General features: G+C 41.7%; 1 protein-coding gene across 6 annotated transcripts in view; it reads left to right on the top strand.

Annotated features, from left to right (window-relative positions):
* LOC108517047 (uncharacterized) overlaps positions 1-26,225 on the top strand; it is a 160,118-nt gene that overhangs the window by 132,004 nt on the left and 1,889 nt on the right. For 3 of the 6 annotated variants that reach the window (XR_001881994.1, XM_017854846.1, XM_017854838.1), the window contains 3 exons: positions 15,134-15,271; positions 21,932-22,418; positions 25,247-25,663. Coding sequence is in view for 5 of the 6 variants with exons in the window: in XM_017854846.1 (XP_017710335.1) it covers positions 22,308-22,418; positions 25,247-25,663 (528 nt within the window). In the remaining variant the exon portion in view is untranslated. The other 3 variants (XM_017854870.1, XM_017854855.1, XM_017854862.1) reach the window with 3 other exon arrangements.

Raw genomic sequence — 26,225 nt, 5'->3', positions numbered from 1 at the left:
CCCCCCCCCCAGGTATTAGGAACAATATTACACAGTGGGTGACCAGCCCCGGCAATATTTGGAGTAATATTAACATATCCCCACCTGGATATTAGGAATAATATAACAGGGGGGTGTACACATCCTTCAATATTGGGAATAACATGATTTTCTTTCCCCTGGATATTGGGAACAATACCACCGGGAATGTGTACACTTCCTGCAATATCGGGAGTAGTATTATCTTCTCCCCACCCCTGGGTAGAAACAATATCGGGGGGGGGGGGGGGGGGGTGGACATTGTGTACACTTTCTGCCATATTGGGAGTAATATCATCTTCTTTTCCCTGGATATACAGAACAATATCACAGGGAGGGAATACATGTGCCCTTCAATATTGGTAGTAATATTATCCTCTCCCTCCCTGGATAATGGAAACAATATCATAGAAGAGGTTTACACACCCTGCGATATTGGCAGTAATGTCATTCTCTTTCCTTCTGGATATTAGGAAGAATATCACAGGGTGCTGTACATCCCCTGCGATATGGGCAGTAAAGTCATTCTCTCCCTCCCTGTACATTAGGAAAAACATCACCAGAGTGGTGTACATTCTTTGAGATATTGGGAGTGATATCATCCTCTCTTCCCCTGGATACTAAAAACAATATCACAGGCAATGTACACCCCTGTGATACTGGAAGTTGTATCTTCCTCTCCCCCTGGATATTAGGAACAGTACCATATTGTGGGTGTACACTCTTTAGGATATTGACAGTAATATCATCGTCACCCCCATGGATATTAGAAACAATATCACAAGTGAAGTGTACATCTCCTACGATATCGGGAGTTACATCATCCTCTCTCTCACGGGAATTAGAAACAATATCATGGGGGAGGGATGTACACCTTCTGCGATATTGGGAGTAATAACATCCTCTTTCCCCATCAATATTAGGGACCATATCACAGGGAGAGTGTACACCCCCTGCAATTTAGGGAGTAATATTATCCTCTCACGTTCTGATATTAGGAAATATATCACAGCAGACGGTGCAAAATTTTGGGGATATTGATCATAATGCCTTCGTCTGTCCCCCTGGATAATAGGAACAATATCACAAGGGGGGTGTACAACCTCCACAATATTGAGAGTAACAGCATCCTCTCCCCTCCATCCCCTGGTTATTAGTAAATATATCATGGGGGGAATGTACACAACCCGCGATATTAGGAGTAATATCATTTTCTCCCTTTCTGGATATTAAGAACACTATCACGAGGGGGTTGTCCACTCTCTGCAATATTGGGAATAATAGCATTCTCTCCCTCCCTGGATATTAGGAACAATATCACAGGGGTGCTGTACACCACTTGTGATATTGGGAGTAATATCATCCTCTTTCCCCCTGGATATTAGAAACAATATCACGGGGTGGTGTACACCACCTGAGTAATTAGGAGTAATGTTATCTTCTCCCCACCCTAGATATTAGGAACAATATGACAGGAGAGGTGTACAACCCCTGTGATATTTGGAATAATTTTATTATCTCCTCCCTGGATATTAGGAAAAATATCAGAGTGGTGGTACACACTCTCTTTGATATAAGGAGTAATATCATCCTCTTTTCCCTTGATACTAAAAACAATATCACAGGGGGGTGTATACCCGCTGTAATATTCGGAGTAATATCATCCTCTCTTCCTCTGGATATTAAGAACAATATCAGATGGGTTGTACAACCCATGCGGTATTGGGAGTAATATCATCCTCTTTCCCATGGATATTAGGAACCATATCACAGAAGGGGTGTACACCTTTTGTGATATTGGGAGTAATGTCAACTTCCCCCCTCTTGATTTTAGAAACAATATCACAGGGCTGGTGTACATCCCTTGCGATATTGAGAGTTATATCCTCCTCTTTTCCCCTGGATATTATGAAAAAATCACAGAGGGGGGTTACACTTTCTGCAATATTTGAAGTAGTGTCATCTTCTGCCTGCCCTGGATATTAGGAACAATATTACAAGGGGAGTGTACACTCCCTGCAATATTGAAAGTCATATCACCCTCTCTCCCCCTGGATATTGAGAACAATATCACAGGAAGTGTGTACACCATCTGCAATATTGAAAGTAATATTATTCTTTTCTAAACTTTTGGAAATATATCAAAGAGTGAGTGTATACTTCCTGCGATATTGAAATAATAACAGCCTCTAACCCTTTGTACATTAGAAGCAATTTCACAGCAATGGTGTATACCCCCTGAAATACTGGAAGTACTATCATCCTCTCCCCCTCAGGATATTAGAAACAATATCACAGTGGGTGTGTACACTCCCTGCAATATTAGGAATAATATTATCCTCTCTTTCTGTGGATATTAGAAACAATATAATAGAAGGGATGCACAGCCCCTGCGATGTTGGGAGTAATACCATGCTCTCCATTTCTGGATATTAGAAACAATATCACGTGGGGGTGTACACCCACTGCGATATTGGGAGTATTATCTTCTTCATCGCTGGATATTAGGAACAATATCACAGAAATGGTGTACATCCCCTGTGATTTTGGAAGTAATATCCTCCCCACTTCAGATATTAGGAACAATATCACAGAACGGATGTAGACCCCTCTTGATATTGGGAGTAATATTAGTCCTTTTGTCCCCTGGATATTAGAAACAATATCACGTGGGGATGCACACCACCCTCGATATTGGGAGAAATATCATTCTTTCCTCCTCTGGATATTAAAAACAATATCACAGGAGGGGGTGTACGTTCCTTGAACTATAGGAAGTCATATCATCCTCTTCTTTCCTAGATATTAGGAACAATATCACAGCGGTGGTGCACACCTGTGTGATATTAGGAGTAATACCATCCTTTTCCCCCTGGATATTAGGAACAATATCACAAGTAGGTGGTTACACACCCCATGATACTAAGAGTATTATCACCATCTCCACAACTGGATATTACAAACCATATCACAGAAAAGTGTACACCCCCCAGGATATGGGGAGTAATATCACCCTACCCTCCTCTGGATATTACGAACCATAACACACTTCTCGCAATATGGGGAGTAACATTACCCTCTCTCCCCGTGGATATTATGAACCATATCAAACCCCAATGATATGGGGAGTAATATCATCCTCTCACCCCCAGGATATTGCAAACGATATCACATGGGTGTGTACACTCCCCACGATATGGGGAGTGATATCACTCTCTCCACCCCTGGATATTGGGAACTATATCACAGAGGGCTGTACACCTCCCGCCATATAAGGCGTGATATCACACTCTCCCCCTCCTCGGATATTACAAACCATATCACAGGGGTGTGTACACAACCCGCGATATGGGGAGTGATATCACCATCTCCCCCCCTGAATATTGCGAACCACATCACCGGGGGTGGGGGGTGTACACCCCCTGCGATATGGAGAGTAATATTACCTTCTCTTCCACGGATATTGTGAACCATATCACGCGGGGCTGAACACACCCCACAATACAAAAAGTAATATCACCCTCTCCCACCGTGGATATTGTGAAACATATCATGGGGGACTGTACACGCCCCGTGAAAGCTGGTGTAATATCATCCTCTCCGACACTGGATATTAGGAACAATATCACAAGGGGGCAGTTACACCCTCCTGTAATATTGGGAGTAATAGCACCCTCTCCACCCCTGAATATTATGAACCATATCACAGTAGGTGTACATCCTCCGCGATATGGGGAGTAATATCACTCACTCCCCCACGGATATTATGAACCATATCATCAGGGATGTACAACCCCAGCGATATGGGGAGTAATATCATCCTCTCCCCGCTGGATATGATGAACCATATAACAGGGGAGTGTACACCACCCACGATATGGAGAGTAGTAACACCCTCTCCCCACCCTGGATGTTACGAACCATATCACATGAAAGTGTAAACCTCCCTCGTTATGGGGAGTAATATCACCCTCTACCTCCCTGAATATTACGAACCATATCACAGGGAAGTGTACAACTCCTGCGATGTTGGCAGTAGTATCATTCTCTTTCTACCTGGATGTTAGGAACAATATCACGGGGGGGGGGGGGGCAGGGGTGTACATGCACGGCAATATTGGGAGTAATGTCAATCTCTTTTCCTCTAAATATTAGGAAAAGTATGACAGGAGGGGTGCACACCCCACGAGACATTGGGAGTAATACCATCCCCTCTCTCCCTGGATATTAGGCACAATATCACAGGAAGAGTGTCCACCCCCTGCGTTATTGGGATTAATATTATTTTCTCCCCCAATAGATATTAGGAATAATATCATGCAGGGAAAGGGATGTAAACCCTCTGCGATATTGGGAGTAATATCCTCTCCCCACTGGATATTAAGAACAACATCACAAGGGGGAGTGTACACCTTCTGTGATATTGGGAGTAATACCACGAAATATGAGAAACAATACCACATGGTGGGTATACACCCCTTGTGATATTGGGAGTAATAATATCCTCTCCCACCCAGGGTGTTAGGAACAATATCACAGGAGTGATGTACAGTCCCTGTGATGCTAAGAGTAATATCCTCTCCTCTCCTGGAGATTACGAACAATATCAGTGTAGGGGGGTACGGTGTACAACCCCTGGGAAATTGAGTGTAATATCATCCTCCCCCCCACCTGGATATTAGGAACCATATTACAGTATGGTGTATGCCCCATGTGAATTTGGTAGTAATACCACTTTCTTTTTCACAGGATAAGAGAAACAATATCAAAAGGGTTGTGTACACCCCTTGATATATTGGGAGTGATACTATATTTCCCCCCCAAATATAAGGAACATTATTATGTGGGGAGTGTCTACCCAGTGCAATATTGGGAGTATTTTTATCTCTTCACCTGGATATTAGGAACAATATCACAGGAGGAGTGTATATGCTTCGTGATATTTTGAGTAATATCATCCTCTTCCCCCGGCTATTAGATACAACATCACAGGGGTTGTACACCCCCTGAGATCTTGGGAGTAATCTTATTCTCTCTCCACCTAAATATAAGGAACAATATCACACGGGGAGTGTACACCTTCTGTGATATTGACAGTAATATCATCTTTTTTCCCCTGGATATTAGAAACAATATCACAAGGAAGATGTACACCCACTGCAATGCTGAAAGTAATATTATCCTCTTCCCTCAAAGATATTAGGAACAATATCTCCTCTTCTCTCTTGGATATTAGGAACAATATCATAAAGGGGTGTACAATCCCTGCGATATTGGGAGTAATACTATCCTCTCATCCCCTGGATATTTGGAACAATGTCACAAGGGGGGTGTATATCCCCTGCGATATAGGAAGTAACATCATCCACTCCCCTCCTAAATATTAGAAACAGTATCACAGAAGGGGTGAGCACCACCTGTGATAATGACAGTCATGTCATCCTCTCCTTCATGGATATTAGGAACAATCTCACTGGGGAATGTGCATCCCCTGGGATATCTTGAGCAATATCATTCTCTCTCTCCCTAGATATTTGGAACAATATTAGAAGGGAGGTGTACAAATCCTACGATATTAGGAGTAATATCATTTTCCCCTGAATATTAGGAAAAATATCAAAGAAATAGTATACACCCTCTGCGATACTGGGTGTAATATCACACACTGTATTATCTCTCCAGAATATTATGAATAATATCCTAGGTTGTACACACATGGTGTGCACTCACTGTGATATTAGGAGAGTAATATCTCCACATAACATTACGAATAATATCCCAGAGTGTACACACACGGTGTAAACCCACTGTGATATTAGGAGAGTAATACCTCCCAAGGATATTATGAATAATATTCTAGGGTGTACAAACATGGTGAACACCTATTGTGATATTAAGAGAGTAATATCTCCCCAGGATATTACAAATAATAATCCCAGGATGTACAAACAAGATGAAAATTCACTGTGACATTAGGAGAGTAATATCTCCCCAAAATGTTACGAATAATATCCAAAAGTATACACACATGGTGTAAACCCAATGTGATATTAGGAGAGAAATATCTCCCAAAGATATCACAAATAATATGCCAGGGTGTACAAACATGGTGAACACCTACTGTGATATTAGGAGGGTAATATCTCCTAGGATGTTACAAATAATATCCCAGAATGTACAAATAAGGGGTAAACAAACTGTAACATTAAGAGAGTAATATCTTCCCAAAATACTGTGAATAATATCCCAGGGTATACACACATGGTGTACACCCTCTGTGACATTAGGAGGGTAACACCTCTCAAGGGTATTAAGAATAATATCCCAGGTTGTACACAAATATTGTACACCTACTGTGGTATTAGGAAAGTAATATCTCCCAAGGATGTTACAAATAATATCCAGGGTGTACACTCAATGTAATATTAGGAGAATAATATCTCCCCTGGATATTACGAGCGATATCCCAGAGTGTACACACAAGGTGTACACTTACTGTGATATTAGAAGACTAATATCTTCCATGGGTAATACGAATAATATCCCAGGGTGTACCCACCTGGTGTACACCCACTGTGATATTAGGAGTAATATCTTCCCAGGATATTATGCATAATATCCCAGGGTGTACATACATGGTATACATCCACTGTGACATAATGAAAAATATCTTTCCAGGATGTTATGAACAATATCCCAGGGTGTGCACCCACTGTGCTATTAGAAATAATATCTCCCCTGGATATTACAAATAATATATTCGGGTGTACACCGACTGTAATATTAGGAATAATATCTTCCCAGTATACTACGAATAATATCCCAGAGTGTACACACAGTGGGTGTAAACCCACTGTTGATATTAGGGAGGTATTCTCGCAAGGATTTATGGTAATAGTATCCAGGGATTACAAATATGAGTGAACATTTTACTGTGTATTAGCAGAGGAATACTTCCTGGGGATATTCAACATAATATCCAAAGATGTACAAAACAGGTGTAAACGCACGGGTTGAGGACATTAGCAGAGTATATCTCCAAGTAATAACCCAGGGAGAGTGTATGCGATAATGGTTACACTACATGAACCAGAGGTACATTAAAGATTAAAAACCCCTAGGATATTACAGTAATATAACCGGGGTTTGTACCACATGTGTACAAGCACTGTTGACATTAGGACGCAGCATCCCCTAGATTCGATAGAAATGACATTCACCCTCTGTGGTGTACAGCATGGTGTACAACCACTTTTTTATTAGAGTACCATCCACCAAAATAATGAGATATATCCCCCTAGGGCATTTTATGAATAATATCACCACGGGTTGGGCTATACACAGCTATACAACCCGTGTGATATAAAGTTAAAGTCACTAAAGTTTATTACGAATAACATAGCACAGCAGCTGTACACAGATAGTATTACATCCAAGTTACATCAGGGAGTAACATCTTCTAGGGATGTTATGCAATAATATTATCAGGGTGGCACCACTTGGTGTACACCCACTGTAACATCAGGAGTAATATCTCTTAGGATATTCGAATATTAACAAAGGAGGGTGTTACCCCACTTGTGGATTATTAGGAGTTATATCTTCCTAAAATACTTCAAATAATATCACAGGGTGAACACTGTGTGTACATGCATTGTGATTATTTTGCAGTATATCTTCTTAGGATTATTATATTTAAGTATCACAAGAATGTACATACCCTGTGGGACTTAAAAAGTAACAACTTCCAGAAAATTGTGAATAATATCACATGGTGTACACCCCTGTGACATGATAGAGTAGTTATCCCTAGGGATTATTACAATAATATCACAGGAAAGACAACCCCTGTGACATTAGAAGTAACATCACCCCTAGGATATTACAATAAATCAACAGTCTGTACCCCCCCCATTGTGATTTAGTAGTAAACCCCCTATAATATTACCAGTTAAATATCACGGGTGTACATCCTCTTGCGACAATTAGGAGTAACAACACCTAGATATTAAGAATAATATCACAGTATGTACACCACTGTGATTTAGGAGTAACATTACCCCTAGGATATTACGAATAATATCACAAGGTGTACAACTCCTGTGGACATTAGGAGTAACATACCCTAGGATATTACGAATAATATTCACAGGTGTACAACTCCTGTGACCATTAGGAGTAACATACCTCTTAGGATATTATTGAAACTAATATCACAGGATGTACACCCTGTACCATTAGGACTACCTTCCCTAGGTATACGCATAGTAGTCACAGGGGTGTACACTCCCTGTGAAAATTAAAAGTAACATCCCCCAAAGAAATTACTATAAATATCACAGGATGTACCACCTGCTGTGGCATTCGGAGTAACATCACCCTAGAATATAACAAATTTAATATCACAGGTTATACATCACTTGTGACATTAGAAAGTAAACATTTCAGCCATAAGATATTATGTAATAATTATCACGGAGTGTACACAAAACTAGTGACATAAGGACATTAGTATCACCTAGATATTTGCTAATATCACAGGTTGTACACCCCACTGTGATACAGGGTGTACCCTCAATGTGATATTAGAAGTCAAAGTCCCCCTAGGATATTACAAGTAATATCACAGGTTGTACACAACAGGCTGTCACAAGCACTGTGATATTAGAAGTAAAATCCCCCTAAAAATATTACAAGAATTCACAGGGTGACACATATGTTGTACACACACTGTGACATTAGAAGTAAACACCCCACCCTTTAGTACCAAATAATACCAGAGGGTATCCAAACAAATATACAACTTACTGTGAAATTAGTAGATAAACATCCCCAAACCCAACCTGTGAATTAGGAGTAACTCCCCTAGGATATTATGAATATATATCACAACAGTGTATAACACATAGTCACACCCACTGTTGACATTAAGAGTAACATCACCAAGAATCATTTACAAATAACATCACAGGGTGTACATACATGATGTACACCTACTGTAAAATTAGAGTAGCATTTCCTAGAATATTATGAAAATAATATCACAGGGTGTAATCCACATTGTTGTACACCACTGTGAACATTAAGAGTGCATTTTCCTAGAATATTACAAATATATCACAGGGGTACCCACATGGGTGTACACCCACTGTGACATTAGGAGTAGCACCACTAGAGGAACTAGAGGATATTACAAATAATAACACAGGATGTACACCCACTGTGACATTAAATGTAACATCTCACCAGGATATTACAAATAACATCACAGGGGGTATACACACATGGTGTACACCCACTGTGACATTAGGAGAAATAGCCCCCTAGGAAATTACAATTAGTATGACTGGGAGTACCCACACATTGTGTGCACTCACTGTGACATTACAAGTAACATCCCCCTATAGTATTATAAATAATAAAACAGGATGTACACAAATCGTGTACACCCACTGTGACATTAAGAGTAACAACTTCTACGATATTACAGGTAATTTCACAGAGTGTACACCCACATAATATTTCCCTGGGACATTATGAATAATATAACAGAGTATACACACATAGCATAACCCACTGTGACATTAGAAGTATTATTTTTCTATGGTAGTACGTAAAACCCCACAGAGTGTACACACACGGTGTAAACACACTGTGAAATTAGGAAAAACATCCCCCTAGATTATTACAAATAATATCATACTGAGAATTAAAATAACTATTAGGAAAAATAATAAATAATAATAATAATAATAGATATCATTCATCATATCCAAGAAAGATGTTACTCCTAATATCACATGTGGTGTACTCCCAGTTATATTATTACTAATATCCTACCGAGATGTTACACTTGATTTCACAGATAGTGTACATCCAGTGATATTGTTCATAATATTATACCGAAATGTTACTCCTAATGTCACAGTGAGAAGATAATTACTAGATATAGTAATTATCATGTATATTTTCTTAATATCATAGCATGTTATCACTAGATATAAATATCATATCTTATTAATATCTTAGTGTGTTGACACTGGATATTTAAAATATTGATATTTCATTAATATCCTAGTGTGTTAACACTAGATATTATAAATATCATGGATACTTTATTAATGTCATAGTGTGTTAACACTCTGTGATACATTACGTATGATTATTATGGATTTATTATTAGTATCACATATGTTAACGCAAGATATTAATATAATGGATATTTTATTAATAGTGTAGTGTGTTAACACTGAATATTTTATTAATATCATAGTGTGTTAACATTAGATATTATAAATATGGAAATTTTATTAATATCATAGTGTGTTAACACTGTGTGTAAACACTAGATATTATAAATATCATAGATATTTTATTAATATCATTGCGTGTTTACAATACTTATAAATATCATAGGCATTTTATGAATATATGTTTATATATATTCATAAAATAACACTGTGTGTTAACTTTAGATATAAATATCATAGATATTTTATTAGTATCATAATGTGTTAACCCTGCGTGTTAGCACCATATATTATAAATATCTCAGTTATTTTGTTAATATCATAATGTGTTTACACTGTATGTTAACACAAGGTGATGTAAGTATCGTACATATTTTCTTAATATCATAGTATGTTATCACTACATATGATAAATATAAAGATATTTTCTTAATATCATAGTGTGTTAACACTAGATATTATAAATATCATAGATATTCTATTAATATCACAGGGTGTTAAAACTAGATATTTTAAATGTCTTAGATATTTTATTAATACCACATTGTGTTAACACTAGATATTATAAATATTATATATATTTTATTAACATCATAGTGTGGTAACACTGTGTGTTAATACTTGATACTATAAATATTTTAGATATTTTATTAACAGTGTATTATATATGATATTATCTATATATATGCTATATGTGAATTATCTCTGGAAAAATCTGATAATATTAATTATATCTGCGGAGCCTAAAAGAAGCCGAGGATGATAAGAAACCCTAAATTTCACTTTACACTGGTTGATATTACACAAAAAACTTTTTTTCCCTCACCTCCCCCCTCACTTCCCTCCAAAAAATACTTTACCATAACCATTTAGTGCTTAAAAACATACCCAATCTGTTCGTCCATCTCTTGGCTGCCTTCCGTGTGTAGACCCTCCTGTACATGACATCCCATCTTAGAAAATCCTGAGAGGTGAGTGTTGTGGACATCGAGAGGACCAGAGCCTGCTTGCTTTTCTGATCCCACCCTATAAGATGTCGGTGTCAAGTCTTCCTTAAGGGTTTGCTGTGGGAATGAAATAAATTAGTATATGTAAAGCACAAGAACATGGAAGGTGCTTACTAAATGTTATTTATCTTTACTTTCTCTGCCTTGGTCCTCTCTTACCCACTCCTGATTTTAGGTGATTGGGTGGAAATGGCCATTGAACATCATCCTCTACTAACAAAGACCATTTGAGAGTTAGATTCATCTCTTTCCCATTTCAACAACAGGAAGAATCCCCACAAATCAGGCATTCACCTTGTTCTATACCTTGGCATTTTGTTGCTACTCCCCTCAGCCAAAGAGGGAGAAAAGTTTCTTGGTGGAATTAAAATGTTACAGGCTGGGTAGAGGGGGCTCATGCCTGTCATCCCAGCACTTTGGGAGGCTAAGACAGGAAAATTGCTTGAGGCTAGGAGTTCAAGACCAGGCTGGGCAACATAGTGAGACCCATCTCTACAGAAAAAAAAAAAAAATAGCCAGGCATGATGACATCCATCTGTAGTCCCAGCTACTTGGGAGGCTGAGGCAGGAGGATTACTTGAGCTCAAGTGTTTCAGGCTGCAGTAAGCTATGATCACGCCACTACACTCCAGCCTCGGCAATAGAGCAAGACTGTCTCTCTGAAAACCAAAAATTGTTATAGAATATAGAGTTGAATAACTTTTCTGGAACGAGAAAGCTCTCATTTTAGATATCCATTCATTCACTCATTCAGTGGTGTGCTGGATACAAGGAATTTAATGGTGAGCAAAATAGACATGGTCTCTACCTTCTAAGGCTCAAGATCACTTCCTCTATTTTTAAAAATCAGTTTTATTTAAGTATAATTGATGTACAGTAAAATTTATTCTTTTTAATGGAAACTTCTATGGGTTTTGGCAAATGTATAACCAACACAATTAAGATCTAGAACATACTGTCTCACCCCTCCCAATTTCCTTGTGCTCCTTTGAAGTCAACAACTCTCCCCCAACCTCTGGCCCCTGGCAACCACTGATCTGTCTTCTGTCCATGTGGATTTGTCTTTTCCAGAATGTCATATAAATGGACTAATATCATCTTTTGAGCCTAGCTGCTTCCACATAGTTTAACATTTGAGATTCATTTGTGCTGTTTTGAGTAGTACTGCTGAGTGGTATTCCATAGTACCAATGGACCTTCTTTTTTCTTGGAGAAAGAGTCTTTTTCTGTTGCCCAGGGTGGAGTTGCAGTGGTGCGATCACAGCTCACTTTAGCCTCCACCTCCTGGACTCAAGCGATCCTCCTGCCTGAGCCTCCTATGTACCTGGGACCACAGGCACAAGCCACTGTGCCCAGCTCGTTTTAAAATTTTTTGTAGAGATGGGGTCTCAATACATTGCCCAGGCTAGTTTCAAACTGCTATACTCGAGTGATCCTCCAGTTGCAGCCTCCCAAAGTGCTGAGATTACAGGCATGAGCCACCATGCTTTGCCTCAGATGGACCATTTTAATGCCCATGTTGGGGACAAAGAAAGAAAGAAAACAACTCACTTTGACCAAATTGGCCCCAAGCTGATTGAATTCACTGGCTCAATTACATTAATTTTCCTCCCATGGGGCCCAGTTAGGTCTGGGAACATAATTTAGTTGTATTGGAAGATAAAAATGTCACATCTTGCAACCTAATCTGTGGATTGTGAAACTCACATTCACTTGCCAATTACTGTTTTTGTCTTTTTGTTTTGGACAATATGGCCCCAGCTGGCCTGTAAGTGAGCAAAGACCCCACTAAAAACCCTTCTCCCCAGGCTTTATGCCACCAGTTGAGGCTGCAGCTGCCTGATATCTCCCTCTGGAATTTTCCTCATGTCAGAAAAATAAATTCCTGTTTGGCTAAGCCACTGTTGTCGAGTATGTGTTACACGCAGCCAAAAGCAATCCTAACTGAGCAGGGAGATGACTGGCTCCTCTCTTTCTGCTCTGCCACCCACAGCATGCGGTTTTTGTCCCACTCTTCCCAAGGGGGCTTCGTATTTTATATTGCAAGTCCCTGCATACCAGAGGCCTCTTGATATTCTCATTCGAGGCAGGAAGGCAAGGGTAGAACAAAGAGCAGACACATCAATGAACGCCTTCACGTTTTATTAGGGAACGTCTTTTCCAGAACGCCTGTCGTGTGTTTCCATTTTTAGCCCATTTGCCTGCACTCGCATGGGCTCTCTGGCTGCAAGGGGGTCTAGATAAGTGAATGTTTCTCACTGCATCCAGGAGAAAATCATGAGAGGGGTTGAGTGGACACTGGGTAAGGAACCAGTAGCACCTACAGGAACTGACCTTGTTCACACAGGACGATGATCAGCTGCTCCCTGGAGTGTGTGGGGGAACTCGGGACTTTTTGCCTGAAGCCTCCTGCAGCTACAGGGGCTTCTGTAGGAGGGATCCTGCCTCTAGATCCCCCTGGGAGACATGGCATAGGTTTCTACCACTCTGGGATTTCCAAACCCATGAATTGCAAGGAGCAGAAGGAGGGGTCCTCTGTTTCCCTATCCCCACCCCTAGATTCTCCCTGGGAAGGAGGATGGGCAGGGCTGCTTCTCAGAGCAGGAAATCCTGTCATTTGTGACAGGGAGGAGCCTACAGGACATTTAATAAGGTGAAATAAATCAGGCCCAGAAAGACAAATATCTCTTGATATCACATATAAGTGGAATCTAAAACAATCGAATTCACAAAAGCACAGAGTAGAATGGTGGTTACCAGAGGCTGGGGGTGGGGGATTGGGGAGATGTTGGTCGAAGGGTACAAAATTTCAGTTCGTCAGGAGGAATAAGTTCCAGAGATCTATTGTACAACATGGTGACCATAGTTAATAACAACGTATTGTGTACTTGAAAATCACTGAGATTTTAAGTGTTCTAACCACAAAAATAAGTGAAGTAACACATATGTTAATTAGTTCAATGTTTTAAAATATACGTGTAATTTCAAAAGATCATGTTTTACATAATACAGCATATACTGTTCTTGTCAATTAAAAATGAATAAGTAATTAAAAAAATAAGTGCAAGAAAAATGCAATAAAAGAAAGACATTGTCCTGTCCCAATTCTTCCTTTGTTAAATTTTGCCTGTTTAAATATGAGTATTTAGGCTAGGTGCAGTGGCTCATGCCCATAAACTCAGCACTTTGGGAAGCTGAGGTGGGCAGATCCCCCGAGGTCTGGAGTTTGAGACCAGCCTGGCCAACACGGTGAAACTTTGTCTCTACTGAAAATACAAAAGCTGGCTGGGTGTGGTGGCATGGGCCTGTAATCCCAGCTACTCAGGAAGCTGAGGCAGGAGAATCACATGAATCTGGGAGGTGGAGGTTGCAGTGAGCCAAGCCCGCACCACTGCCCTCCAGCCTGGGCAGCAGAGTGAGACTCTGTCTCAAAAAAATAAACAGATAAATATGAATATTTAAGGGATTTTATTTACTGAATTGATTTTTATTTATTTTATTTTATTTTTTAAGCTTTTGTGGGTACATAGTAGGTGTATATATTTATGGGGTACATGAGATATTTTGATGCAGGCAGGCGATTTGTAACAATCACATCAGGGTAACTGGGGTATCCATCCCCTCCAGCATTTATCATTTCTTTGTGTTACAAACATTCCCATTTATACTCTTTTAGTTATTTTAAAATGTCCAATGAATTATTGTTGGCTGTAGTCACCCTGCTTTGCTTAAGGATTTTTTAAGCGAATTAATGTATAGACAAATTGTAGATGATAGTACCAGTCACAGGTGAGATTGTGAGAAATTAGGACGGGGCACACAAATTATTGAACTTCAACTCTATTTTTGTCCTTTCAGCTATGATCCCTCCTGTTATATTTGCATCTTCTCTGCACACCTTCACCCCTGATGTCTTCCTAGGACTCTCCAATGTGTCTGGCCCTGACCAAGTGGTCTGAATCCCCGGGCCTGGTGTGGCGAGAGGTACATGTAAAGGTATGCTTAAAGTGTTTCCTTGGCACAGTTCCTGGTGCAGATTCCCAGCTCCATCATTCTACAGCCCTGGACAAGTCATTGTTTGTCTCAGCTGGATCATCCAGGCTGGTCACTGGGCATGAAGGCCTAGTGAGGATTCAGTGAGGCCGTGGGAGGCCACTGCCTTGTGAACTGGCAGGGCCTCCCTGTGATGGGCCCACAGAGTACGGTGGGTTCTGCTAGACCAGACGCTGGAGCTGTGGGTCTTTTGTTACCTCCCAGTTTGATTAAGTTTCATCTGACACAGTGAACTATGTGCATTTCCTCCTGGGCTCTGTGCTGGCTGGGAAAACTGAGGGCCTGCTATGGAAATCTTGGAACCCTGACTTTCACAGCAGCTGTGAGGTGGATGTACTCTAAAGTAGCGGTCCCCAACCTTTTTGGCACCAGTAACCAGTTTGGTAGAACACAAGTTTTCCACAGAGAGGGCGAAGGCATGGTTATGGGATGAAACAGTTCCACTTCAGATCATCAGGCATTAATTAGAGTCTCATAAGGAGCATGAAAACCTAGATCCTTCGCATGCACAGTTCACAACAGGGTTTGCGCTCCTATGAGAATCTAATGCCCCCACTGACCTGACGAGGGGTGGAGCTCAGGTGGTAATGTTCTCTCGCTGGCTGCTCACCTCTTTCTGTGTGGCCTGGTTCCTAACAGGCCATGAACCAGTACCAGTCCATGGCCTGGGGGTTGGGGACCCCTGCTATAAAGGCACCAAAAGCTGCTTGCAGGTAAGGAAGAGCATTAACCCCACAGAAAGGCCTGAGGGGCTGCCTTTGAACTCTCTCTGTGTGTGGGTAAGGACAAAGGCTAGCACATATTGTGGAATGAAAAAAGCAAGTTGCAGTGCAAATTTCCCTTAAGTAAAATGAGTTCTATTCATCCATGTCTACAGATGCACATGGACACAGGGGCAGGCCTGGAGCCACATTCACCAAACCAGAAGGGATACGCATAGTCAGTGCACCTTCCCAGAGTGCAGATATTCTCTGTCACCTGCATGTTCTTGCCGTATCTGATTATGACCTGTAATACAGATATTTAAACAGACTGATCTTTTTATTTAAAAAAATCTACTCACTCTTGTCCCAAACAAAAGCATCTGAAAAATCGTGGCTTAGATGTTGTATTAGTCCATTTTCACACTGCTGTAAAGATACTACCTGAGACTGGGCAATTTATAAACACGAGGTTTAATTGACTCACAGTTCCACATGGCTGGGGAGGCCTCAGGAAACTTACAATCATGGAGGAAGGTGAAGGGAAGTAGGCACCTTCTTCACATGGTGGCAGGAGAGAGACAGCGTGCAGGGAAAGCTGCTATTTTTAAAACCATCAGATCTTGTCAGAACTCCCTCACCATCACAAGAACAGAATGGGGGAACCACCCCCATCATCCAATTACCTCCCACCAGGTTCCTCCTTCAACATGTGGGGATTACAATTCGAGATTATATTTGGGTGGGGACACAGAATCAAACCATATCAGATGTAGTAACTATATTTTTTCTCACACATATTATATTAATTTTATACTAAAATAAAAACAGTTCGCCTGTGTGTCATCTAAAATCATTTTTCATATAGTGCTTTTGGACAACTGGCGAAGTGATTAAACACTTCATTTCAGAGTCTGACTACCAAAATTTGAATTCCAGCCCTTCCATTTGCTACTGTCTATTACTCAATAAATTCTTACCCTCTTTAAGCCTCATTTTCTTATCTTTACATAGGGATGGTAGTTGGTACCTATCTGATAAGATTATTAATAAGAAATAAAATAATCAATGAAGAATGACTAGTGTAGTTTCTGGCACAGAGTAACCACTCCAATAAATGAGACAGTTAAACGCTGGTTATTAGGGACTTCTGCCTGTAGTCACGGTGAGGTAACTGGTACTAGACTTGCCCTCCCACTATAAGCAACAAGAAAACTGAATAAAATAAGAAACCACTATTTAAAGATGATGGAAAACAGAAAACACAGGACAATGATCCAAAGAGAAAGAGAACCAATGAGGGAAGCCCTAAAATTACCTCAGCTTTCAACCTGAAGACATTCTTTAGAATGTAACAGTGCATTTGTCAATTTCACTGTACACAATTGATCTCAATAAAGCCGACTAAAAAAGAGAGACTTGAAAATACCAAAATATTTAGAGATAAATTTAACATAAATTTATATGAACGTGCAAAAGACCTAGAATATATTTTGTTTATATTGTAAAATATAAAACGTATTTTAGAAAGAGCAAAGTTGGCAGACTATCCTAGCTATCAAGGAATGTAGTAAATTTATAGCAGTAGTGCTCAACAGGGCCAATTTCCCTCCCCTCAGGGAACATTTGGCAAAGTTGGGAGACATTCTTTATTGTCACTACTCTGGAGGAAGGAGAGCAGTATGATATTGGCATCTAGGGGGCAGAGGCCGGAGATGCTGCTAAACAACCAACAGTGCATGGGACAATGCCCCAAAACAAAGAATTATCTGGCTCAAAGTATCAATAGTGCCAAGGCTGAGAAACTGTGATCTACAATAAGGCAGTGAGTAGAGATCAATGGAACAGAACAGATAATCCGGGTATGAATCCACATATATATACTGATTTTTGACAAATATGCCAATGTGTATCAATGAGAGAAAGAAAAGTCTTTTCAGCCAGTGATGCACAATGGCTATCCAAATGGAAAACATAGATAACTCTCGCTCCCCAACTCAAATAGCATCAATGAACTCAAATGGAATCACAAGCCTAAATATAAAAGCTGAGGCTATAGAACTTGAAAAATAAGGTGAGAAGAAATGTTCACAATCTTATGGTAGGCAAAGATTTCTTAGGATACAAAAACCACAAATGAAAAAAATTAATAAATCAGATTCCATCACAATTAAAATTTCTGTTTCCTAGAAAGACCATGTTAATAAAATAAAAGTCAAGGCACAACCTGGGAGAAAACATTCACAATACCTATTTCTGACAAAGAACTTGTATCCAGCATACACAAAAAGCTCTTACAACTCAACAGTAAGACAAACAATCTTATAAGAAGTGGGCAAAATGAAGATCATAGCGTGATAGGATAAGTTCACTATGGCCCATTCTTCCCACTTACTATACCAAAAACTCTACACAAAACGCAAAAACTAGCTACCCGAGAACTCTAAAAATAAAACAAGAACATTGTGGAGGAGAGGCAAAATTACTTGGACTTGAGACAGTGATTCATGCAGGGGAGAGTTTCCCAGGTTTGTTCTCTCTCTCTCTCTGTCTCTCTCTCTCTCTCTCTCTCTCTCTCTCTCTGTCTCTCTCTCTGTCTCTCTCTCTCTCTCTGTCTCTCTCTCTCTCTCTCTCTCTCTCTCTCTCTCTCTCTCTCTCTCTCTCTCTCTCTCTCTCTCTCTCTCTCTCTCTCTGTCTCTCTCTCTGTCTCTCTCTCTCTGTCTCTGTCTCTGTCTCTCTGTCTCTCTCTCTCTCTGTCTCTCTCTCTCTCTCTCTCTCTCTCTCTCTCTGTCTCTCTCTCTCTCTCTCTCTCTCTCTCTCTCTCTCTGTCTCTCTCTCTCTCTCTCTCTCTCTGTCTCTCTCTGTCTCTCTCTCTCTCTCTGTCTCTCTCTCTCTCTCTGTCTCTCTCTCTGTCTCTCTCTTTCTCTGTTTCTCTCTCTCTCTCTGTTTCTGTTTCTTTCTCTCTCAGCTTTGCCCAGAAGGCACACTCTAATCACACTACAGCAATGCAGTGGTGGCAAAAGGATGGCTACTCTAGACGAAATGCAGTATTTCTGGTCAAATGAACCAGGATAGAGACCACAGAAGGAAACAAAGCATGAGGACATCCAGGAAGGAAAGTAGCCAGAAAAGCAGTCCTCTAATTCTGTGAATAAATGCCTACAAGTCTCAGCCTAACTCCTGAATTATGCATGAGTGGGATAGACCTAAACCAGAATAGAAAAGCTTTCAGAAAGAACCAAACTAAGATTTAAACCATGTGCACACATCTTTTTATCCTAATTGCTAAATAATGCATTCAAAAAACAGACCCAAATGAATACAGCAAAGGCTTAGAGAACTGAGATTTGCACCACTGTATACTAAAGGCAAGACAGAACTTGCAGCTCAAACCTAACTAAATTGATTTCCGGATAAAGCTAAAACATCAGCTCTCTATGGAGGATTATGTACCTGACCCAAAGTCTACACAAAATGATATTCAAAATGTCTAGGACAATCTAAAATTATCCAACATACAAATAACCAGAAAAATGTGAACAATTCTCAAGGAAAAGACAATTAACGTCAATCCCAAGGTGGGCCATGTGTTGGAATTATCATCAAAGACTTCAAAATGCTACTATGAGTATGTTCTGTGAGGTTAAGAATAACACATTTGGCACGAATAAAAAGAAGTTCTCAATAGAGAAATAGCAACTGTAAAAAAATAACCAAATGAAAATGTTAGAACTGAAAAACACAAAATCTGGAAAAAAAATTTCACTGGATGATTTCAATAGCAGAGTGGTGATGTCAATTGGACAGGGTCTGTGAGCTTAAAGATAGATCCATGTGATTTACACAAATCTGAAGGACACCGAGAAAAGGTGAAGAAATAAATGAGCAGAGTTTCAGGGATCCAGGGAAAAACGTAAAAAAATTTAACATACATGACATTCGAGTCCCAGAAGGGGAGGAGAAATAGACTGAAAAAAACATACTTGACAGAATAAAGACCTAAATCTTCCTAAATGTGGTGAAAAATGTAAACCAATGTACTTAAGAGGCTCTGTAAACCCCAGAAAGGATAAGGTCAATGAAAACCATGCCTAGACACATTATAAAGTGCTAAAAACCTTATCTATTACCACTTACAAAGGATAAACAAAAACATCTTCAAAACAGCTAGAGAAGAATGGCACACTACATACAGTAGAATAACAACAGGGATATATCCATGCAGTGGAATAGTGCTCAACAAAACAGGAACAAACTATTGATTCATGCAACAGCATAGATTAATCTCAATAGCATTATGCTAAGAGAAATCATACAAAAGCACACACTTTAGATTCCATTTGTATAAAATTCTAGAAAATGTAAAATAATCTAGAGTGACAGAGAGCAGATCAATGGTTGTCTGTGGATGAGAATGGAGGGAAGATGGATTATAAAAGTGAATGAGAAAAATTTGGGGATTGATATAAATATTTGTTATCCTGACCATGGTGATAGTTTCTGAGGTGTCTACATATGTGAAAATTGATCAAATTGTACACTTTAAATCTATGTAGCTTGTTGTACTTTAATTATAACAATAAAGGTATTAAAATGAGAAAAGATGTAAACCCTTAAATGAAAATATACAAATGGCAGTATGCACATAAAAGAAATGCTCAACATCATTAGTCATCAAGAAAATGCAAATTTAAACCAGAATGGTATCTTTACACCCACGAGAATGATAAAAGTTAAAAAGTGGTGGTAAGAATGTGAAGAAACTGGGATATTTCCCAACATTACTGTTGGGAATGTAAAATGAATGTATCATTTTATAGTCCATAAAATGGAAACAGTTTGGCAGTTTCTTATTTAGTTAAACATACGCTTAAGATGTGATCAAACTACTCAAATCTTAGCTATTTACCTAAGAGGAATGAAAACTATACTCACTCAAAGAATTGTATGTAACTATTTCTAGCAGCACTATTCACAATGGAAACAACTAGACTGTATACACAGAAGGCTAGATAAGCAAATTGTGTTACACTACATAACAGTATTACTACTCCTCAATAAAAGGGAGCAAACTATACCACAAAAAAGATGAATCTTAAAAACATAGTGCTGAATATTAGAAGCTCACTAGGTACAAAAGAACATGTACTGTGTGATTCCATATATTCTAGAATAGGCAAAATGAATCTATAGTATCAAAAAGCACATCAGTGGTTGCTTGGAGTTGGGAAGCAAGAGAGTGGATTACCTGAAAAGAGGCATTTCTATATATTAATTCCGAGGTTGTTATTTGGTGTATAAATTCATGAACAGTATACTTTATGGTGTATGTAAATTAGACCTCAATGAAGTTGAGTTTTTAAAAGGTGATAACATAACATCCATTAAATTTATATAAAACTAAAGAGATCAAAATAATATGATGTTGGTACAAAGAAAGACAAAGCGATGGATACAAAAATAAATTATGAAAATGAACTTAAGTTTGCAATAGTTAAGAATTTCGAATGTGTCTATTTTGTATTTCAAATCAGGTTAGGGAAAATAATTTATTCTTAAATGATGTTGAGTCAAGTGACTATTCAAAACATAAAACAAAATTAGAGGCTTATCTATTACCACTTACAAAAACTAAATTTGATATGGATTAAAGAGTTAAGTCTATACAAAAGAAAATGACCTAGCAGTAGATGGGCACCAGGGTCTGAGGGCACAGAGTAGAGAGATGCGGGAGCCTTGCCTGAGCCTGGAGTGACCCGGCTGGGTCACTCCTGGCTTGGACTCCAACCCTGGGGAAGCGTGAAGTCCTGGAGATGTCTCAGCCTTGTGATCATCAGTGGCATTCCAAGGCTCTCTTGCCTCAAGCCCTAAGGCTAGAAACTAACTGGAGCCCCTTTTTCAGGCTGGTTCACCTTCCTGTTCTGGCACTGAGGCTCAACTCCCCAGTCTGCAAAATGGCATGACAGTGGCGGACTTCCTGACTTGAAGATTTGTGGAGAGGACCACATGACACACCACATGGGAACTGCCCTGGGCAGTAGTTGATACTTAGGGGCACCAGGCCTGGGAGAGGAGCTGGGGACATTGGCTCTGTGGGAAAAAGCAGATGTCCTACATCATCAGCCCTCCCATGACTGCTCCACTTGTCTTGTGTTCTGCCAGCAAGTGACTGGGGAAGAGCCACAGAGGAGAGGCAGCTGAAAGTCAGTGACAAAGGCAGAGACTGGTGTCTTGGCCCCACCCTGAGCGAACTGAGGCACCCCAGAGAGAAGCAGCCCATGCAGCTCATTCCAGTTCCCTGGACTTGGTGGAACAGATCCTTGGGTCCCTTCCTGACCATCTACTGGAGGCGCGGAGTCACTCTCACAGTTTCTGGGCAGAAGTCCCAGGTGAGCTCACTGGCCCCCAGTGATGAAGAACTGATCAGAGTCCAGAAGATGTTTGCATTCTCTTTGTTTCCCCTGAGTCTCCTGGGAAGATGTAGATTAAGCTGAATTAAGAGACAGGTGATGATCACAGGTGTTGGGTGCTTGGGTAGAGTCTCCATGGTAACAGAGCCATCTGGCTTTCTTGCCTGGCACCAGGCCTTATGACTTCATGATGGAATCTTTTCTCAGCAGGCAGAGGGGGATTTGCCAGGGTAAAGAGGAGGCTGGGAGGGAGAGGCCTGCCGAGGGAGGCTTTGTCTTTTCAGCCAGAGTTTTACAATTAGGCTTCATCATGTAACGATGAGGTGCTACTGCTGACCCCAAAACAGGACACCGGAAGTGGTGCTCACTAGAGACTGTGAGTGTCATTGTACACCTGCCATCTTGTTGAGGCCTCCCAGGGGAGCTCAGAGGACACCTGGCCTCCTTCAATCCAGGACTCACTGTTGGAGTGGAGCTGGGGCCCTGGCAGGAAAGAATGAGCTGTGGGAGGGCCGCTGGCCCACCACAGGGAGAGTGTGTGCTGTCCAGCGCCCACTGGATGGCAGGAAGGGTAGGGCCTTAGGTGAGCCCCCCACAGAGTGAACCTTGGCCATGGCAATGGGCCTCTCTCCCTAAGCTGCTCACAGGGTGGTGCTGGGAGAGCCCTCAAGTCTGTGTCATATCCCTTTATCCCCACAAATGAGTCATCCAGCAAACCTACATGTGTTAGTGTCCTAGGGCTGCCAGAAGAAATTAACACAAACTTGGTAGCTTAAAACAACACACATTTATTCTCTCACAGTTCTGAAGGCCAAAATTTCAAAATCAAGGTGTTGGCAGGGCTGTTTTCTTCGTGGGGTCTCAGCAGGGAATCTGTTCCTTCATGCCTCCCTCCTAGCTTCCTGTGATGATGCAATTCTCGATGTGCCTTGGTTTGTGGCAGCATCATTCCAATTGCTTCCTCCATCATCACATGACATTCCCCCTGTGTGTCTGTGTCCAAACTTCCCTCATCTTATAGGGACAAGTCATTGGATTTAGGGCCCACTCTGACCCAGTGTGACCTCATGTTAACTTGATTGCATCTGCCAAGATCCCATTTTCAAATAAGGTCACCTCCACAAGTGCCAGGGCTTAAGACTTGAACACGTCTTATGGGGGCACACAACAACATATAATTCACAGTGAACTGAGCACAGGCTTCAGAGTGGGTCAAACCTGGGTGCTGCATTTAGCCTGTCCCGTCTCCTTGGCACAGTGAGGTTAGAAAGGCAAGTCTATCCCAGTGGGCTTCCTAAGGATTACCTGAGAAAGAGGACCACAGAGCTCTACGGAGTGTTTGGGAGTTGTAGAAACTCAGCAAAGATGGCCCTGAGCTGGGTCTCTGGGACTTGGAGGAGGGGGCCTGGTTCCTGCTCACCAGAATCTGGCAGTCTATGGGCCAGTAGGCACTTACCAAGGGGTCTGGCTTAGGACAGGGACCTCAGTGGTCAGGCTGCCTGCAGGGAGTTGGGGGAGAGCATGGACCACAGGAGCATGTGTCAGGGGCAGGGACTCAAGGCCTGAGGGCTAGGGTGGGAGTCAGGAAGGCTGGGGGCTAAGCCACCTAGGTTCTTCCATGGGACTGGAGTCCACAAGTGGAATAGCCTGGGGGCTTTCTTAGGATCAAAGGGGCCCCCTGCCATGTTCCTGATGGGCTCCAGGTCTAGCACAGTCAATGTGGGAATGAGCTGGCTTTTCACTACCTGGTACTCTGGGCCAGGTGTCCCCTCTGGGCCTGGGAAGTAATTCCTCATTCTGCTTCTCCACCCTCTCCCCAAGACGTGACTTCTCCCTCCTATCACCACGGAGTCTGATAAAGACTTCGTTCCTGGCCAAGGTGTTCTCTTTTTGTCTGCCTCTTTCCTTCCCTCCCACCCTTCTTTCCTTTCTTCCAATACTTGGTGTCTACCATATGCCAGGGTTTTTCTAGGCCTTTGGGACACAGAAATGATCTAGACAGATGGGCCTTGCCTCAGTGGAATTTGTAACTAACAGGATGAGAGACATTAATAAAGAAACCACATAGTCAAATATTTCACAGCAGAGCAATGGGTGCTCTGAATGAGGGGTATGAGGGTGGTGGCAGTCATGAAGAAGGTGATGCCACTAAGCCAGAGACATAAGGGAAGTGACCTTAGTCAAGTGCTGAGGAAGTCACCACCTAGGAGAAAGGAGAGGGAAGAGACTCTGGGCAGGAACATTAGCCCATGCAGAGCCCCTGTGGCGGGAGGATGCTTGGCAAGTGAGATGGACCAAGAGAAGGCCTGTGTAGCTGGAGTGGACAGAGTGAAGGGAATATGAGTTGGACTGAGAGCCAGCAGACTAATTGAAAAAGTGTCAATTGAATGCCTATTATGAATGAGAGGCACCAGACAGATAAGACAGATAAGACCACCCCACACATGAAGCAGGCAGACCACACACCCCAGCAAGAGCATTCCAGTGATGAAATGATCTGGAGTCACCCTGCAGGGAGGTTGGGACTGGGAAGGCTCTTCTGAGCTGAGAGTCCAGGAGCAGATCTTGGCACAGATTCTAAGGGAAGGCCAAGTTTGGTGTGACTTAGGAATGGCAAGAAGGCCTGTTGCTTGAACAATCTAACCATGGTTGAGGCCCACTGCTGGCTTTTCACAGAGGAGAGCCACGGTCAGGTTTGGGCTTTGTAAGACCCCTCTAGCCTCCAATGTAGGCAGGGACTGGGGACAGAGCTGGTGTGGTTAGGAATTCAGGGTGCAGTAACAGATGGAATGCCCTTCTCTTCTCAGATGTCTCAGAAGAACTGTGAGGATGAATCTGGAGCCCCAACCTCTCCTAGCCTCCTGCAGGAGGATGACTCAGGGCCCCTGTCCTCCCAACAGCAGGCCACCAGTTCAAGGGACAAGAAGCCCCTAAGCTCCCTCCACCTTTCACATAGGGCCCAGGTGGCCTTGGAGTACCTGCCTTTCTTCTGCACCTATGGGTACCTCCTGGCAGAGGAGGGGTTGGTCCTGCAGCCCGAGACACCGCTCCAGGAGGACTCAGAACTGCTCAGTGGGTTCTTCCCTTACTACCGCTCTGAGGAGGAGAGTTTGCCCAGCACGGCCCTTCCTGGCTGGTCACACAGGGGCTCCCAAGATGCGCCCACTGAGAAGGAGGCACAGGCTGGCTGCTTCTGCAGGACAACAGTCAGGAACGAATGCTCTGTGAGTTGAGGAGGCCATAGAGGGTGGGGAGAGCAGCACTAGGTCCCCACATCCTTCAAACCTGGGGCCCAGACTCCAACAGGCCCATGGACAGGCCCCTCGCAGGGCTGCTGGGGCTCTTGGAGCAAGGTGTCACTGGTTGGGAGCACAGAGGCTGCAGGAAGACTGCCTTGTTGTCCTGTTCAAGCACAGCCTGACCACCTGCTAGGAGAGTGGCCTTATAAGAGAGTGGTTTTCTTATAAAAGAGAGAACAACTGGCCGGGTACGGTGACTCACGCCTGTAGTCCCAGCACTTTGGGAGGCTGAGGCGGGCGGATCACGAGGTCAGAAGATCAAGAGCATCCTGGCTAACACAGTGAAACCCCGTCTCTACTAAAGAATACAAAAAATTAGCTGGGCGTAGTGGCAGGCACCTATAGTCCCAGCTACTCGGGAGGCTGAGGCAGGAGAATGGCGTGAACCCAGGAGGCGGAGGTTGCAGTGAGCCGAGATTGCGCCACTGCACTCCAGCTTGGGTGACAGAGTGAGACTCCATCTCAAAAAAAAAAAAAAAAAAAAAAA

Source organism: Rhinopithecus bieti, unplaced genomic scaffold (genome assembly GCF_001698545.2).
Source record: "Rhinopithecus bieti isolate Rb0 unplaced genomic scaffold, ASM169854v2 scaffold_2872, whole genome shotgun sequence".
Classification (NCBI taxonomy): Eukaryota; Metazoa; Chordata; class Mammalia; order Primates; family Cercopithecidae; genus Rhinopithecus; species Rhinopithecus bieti.
Note: the sequence above shows the minus strand (reverse complement) of the source record. Positions and strands in the feature narration are given on the sequence as shown.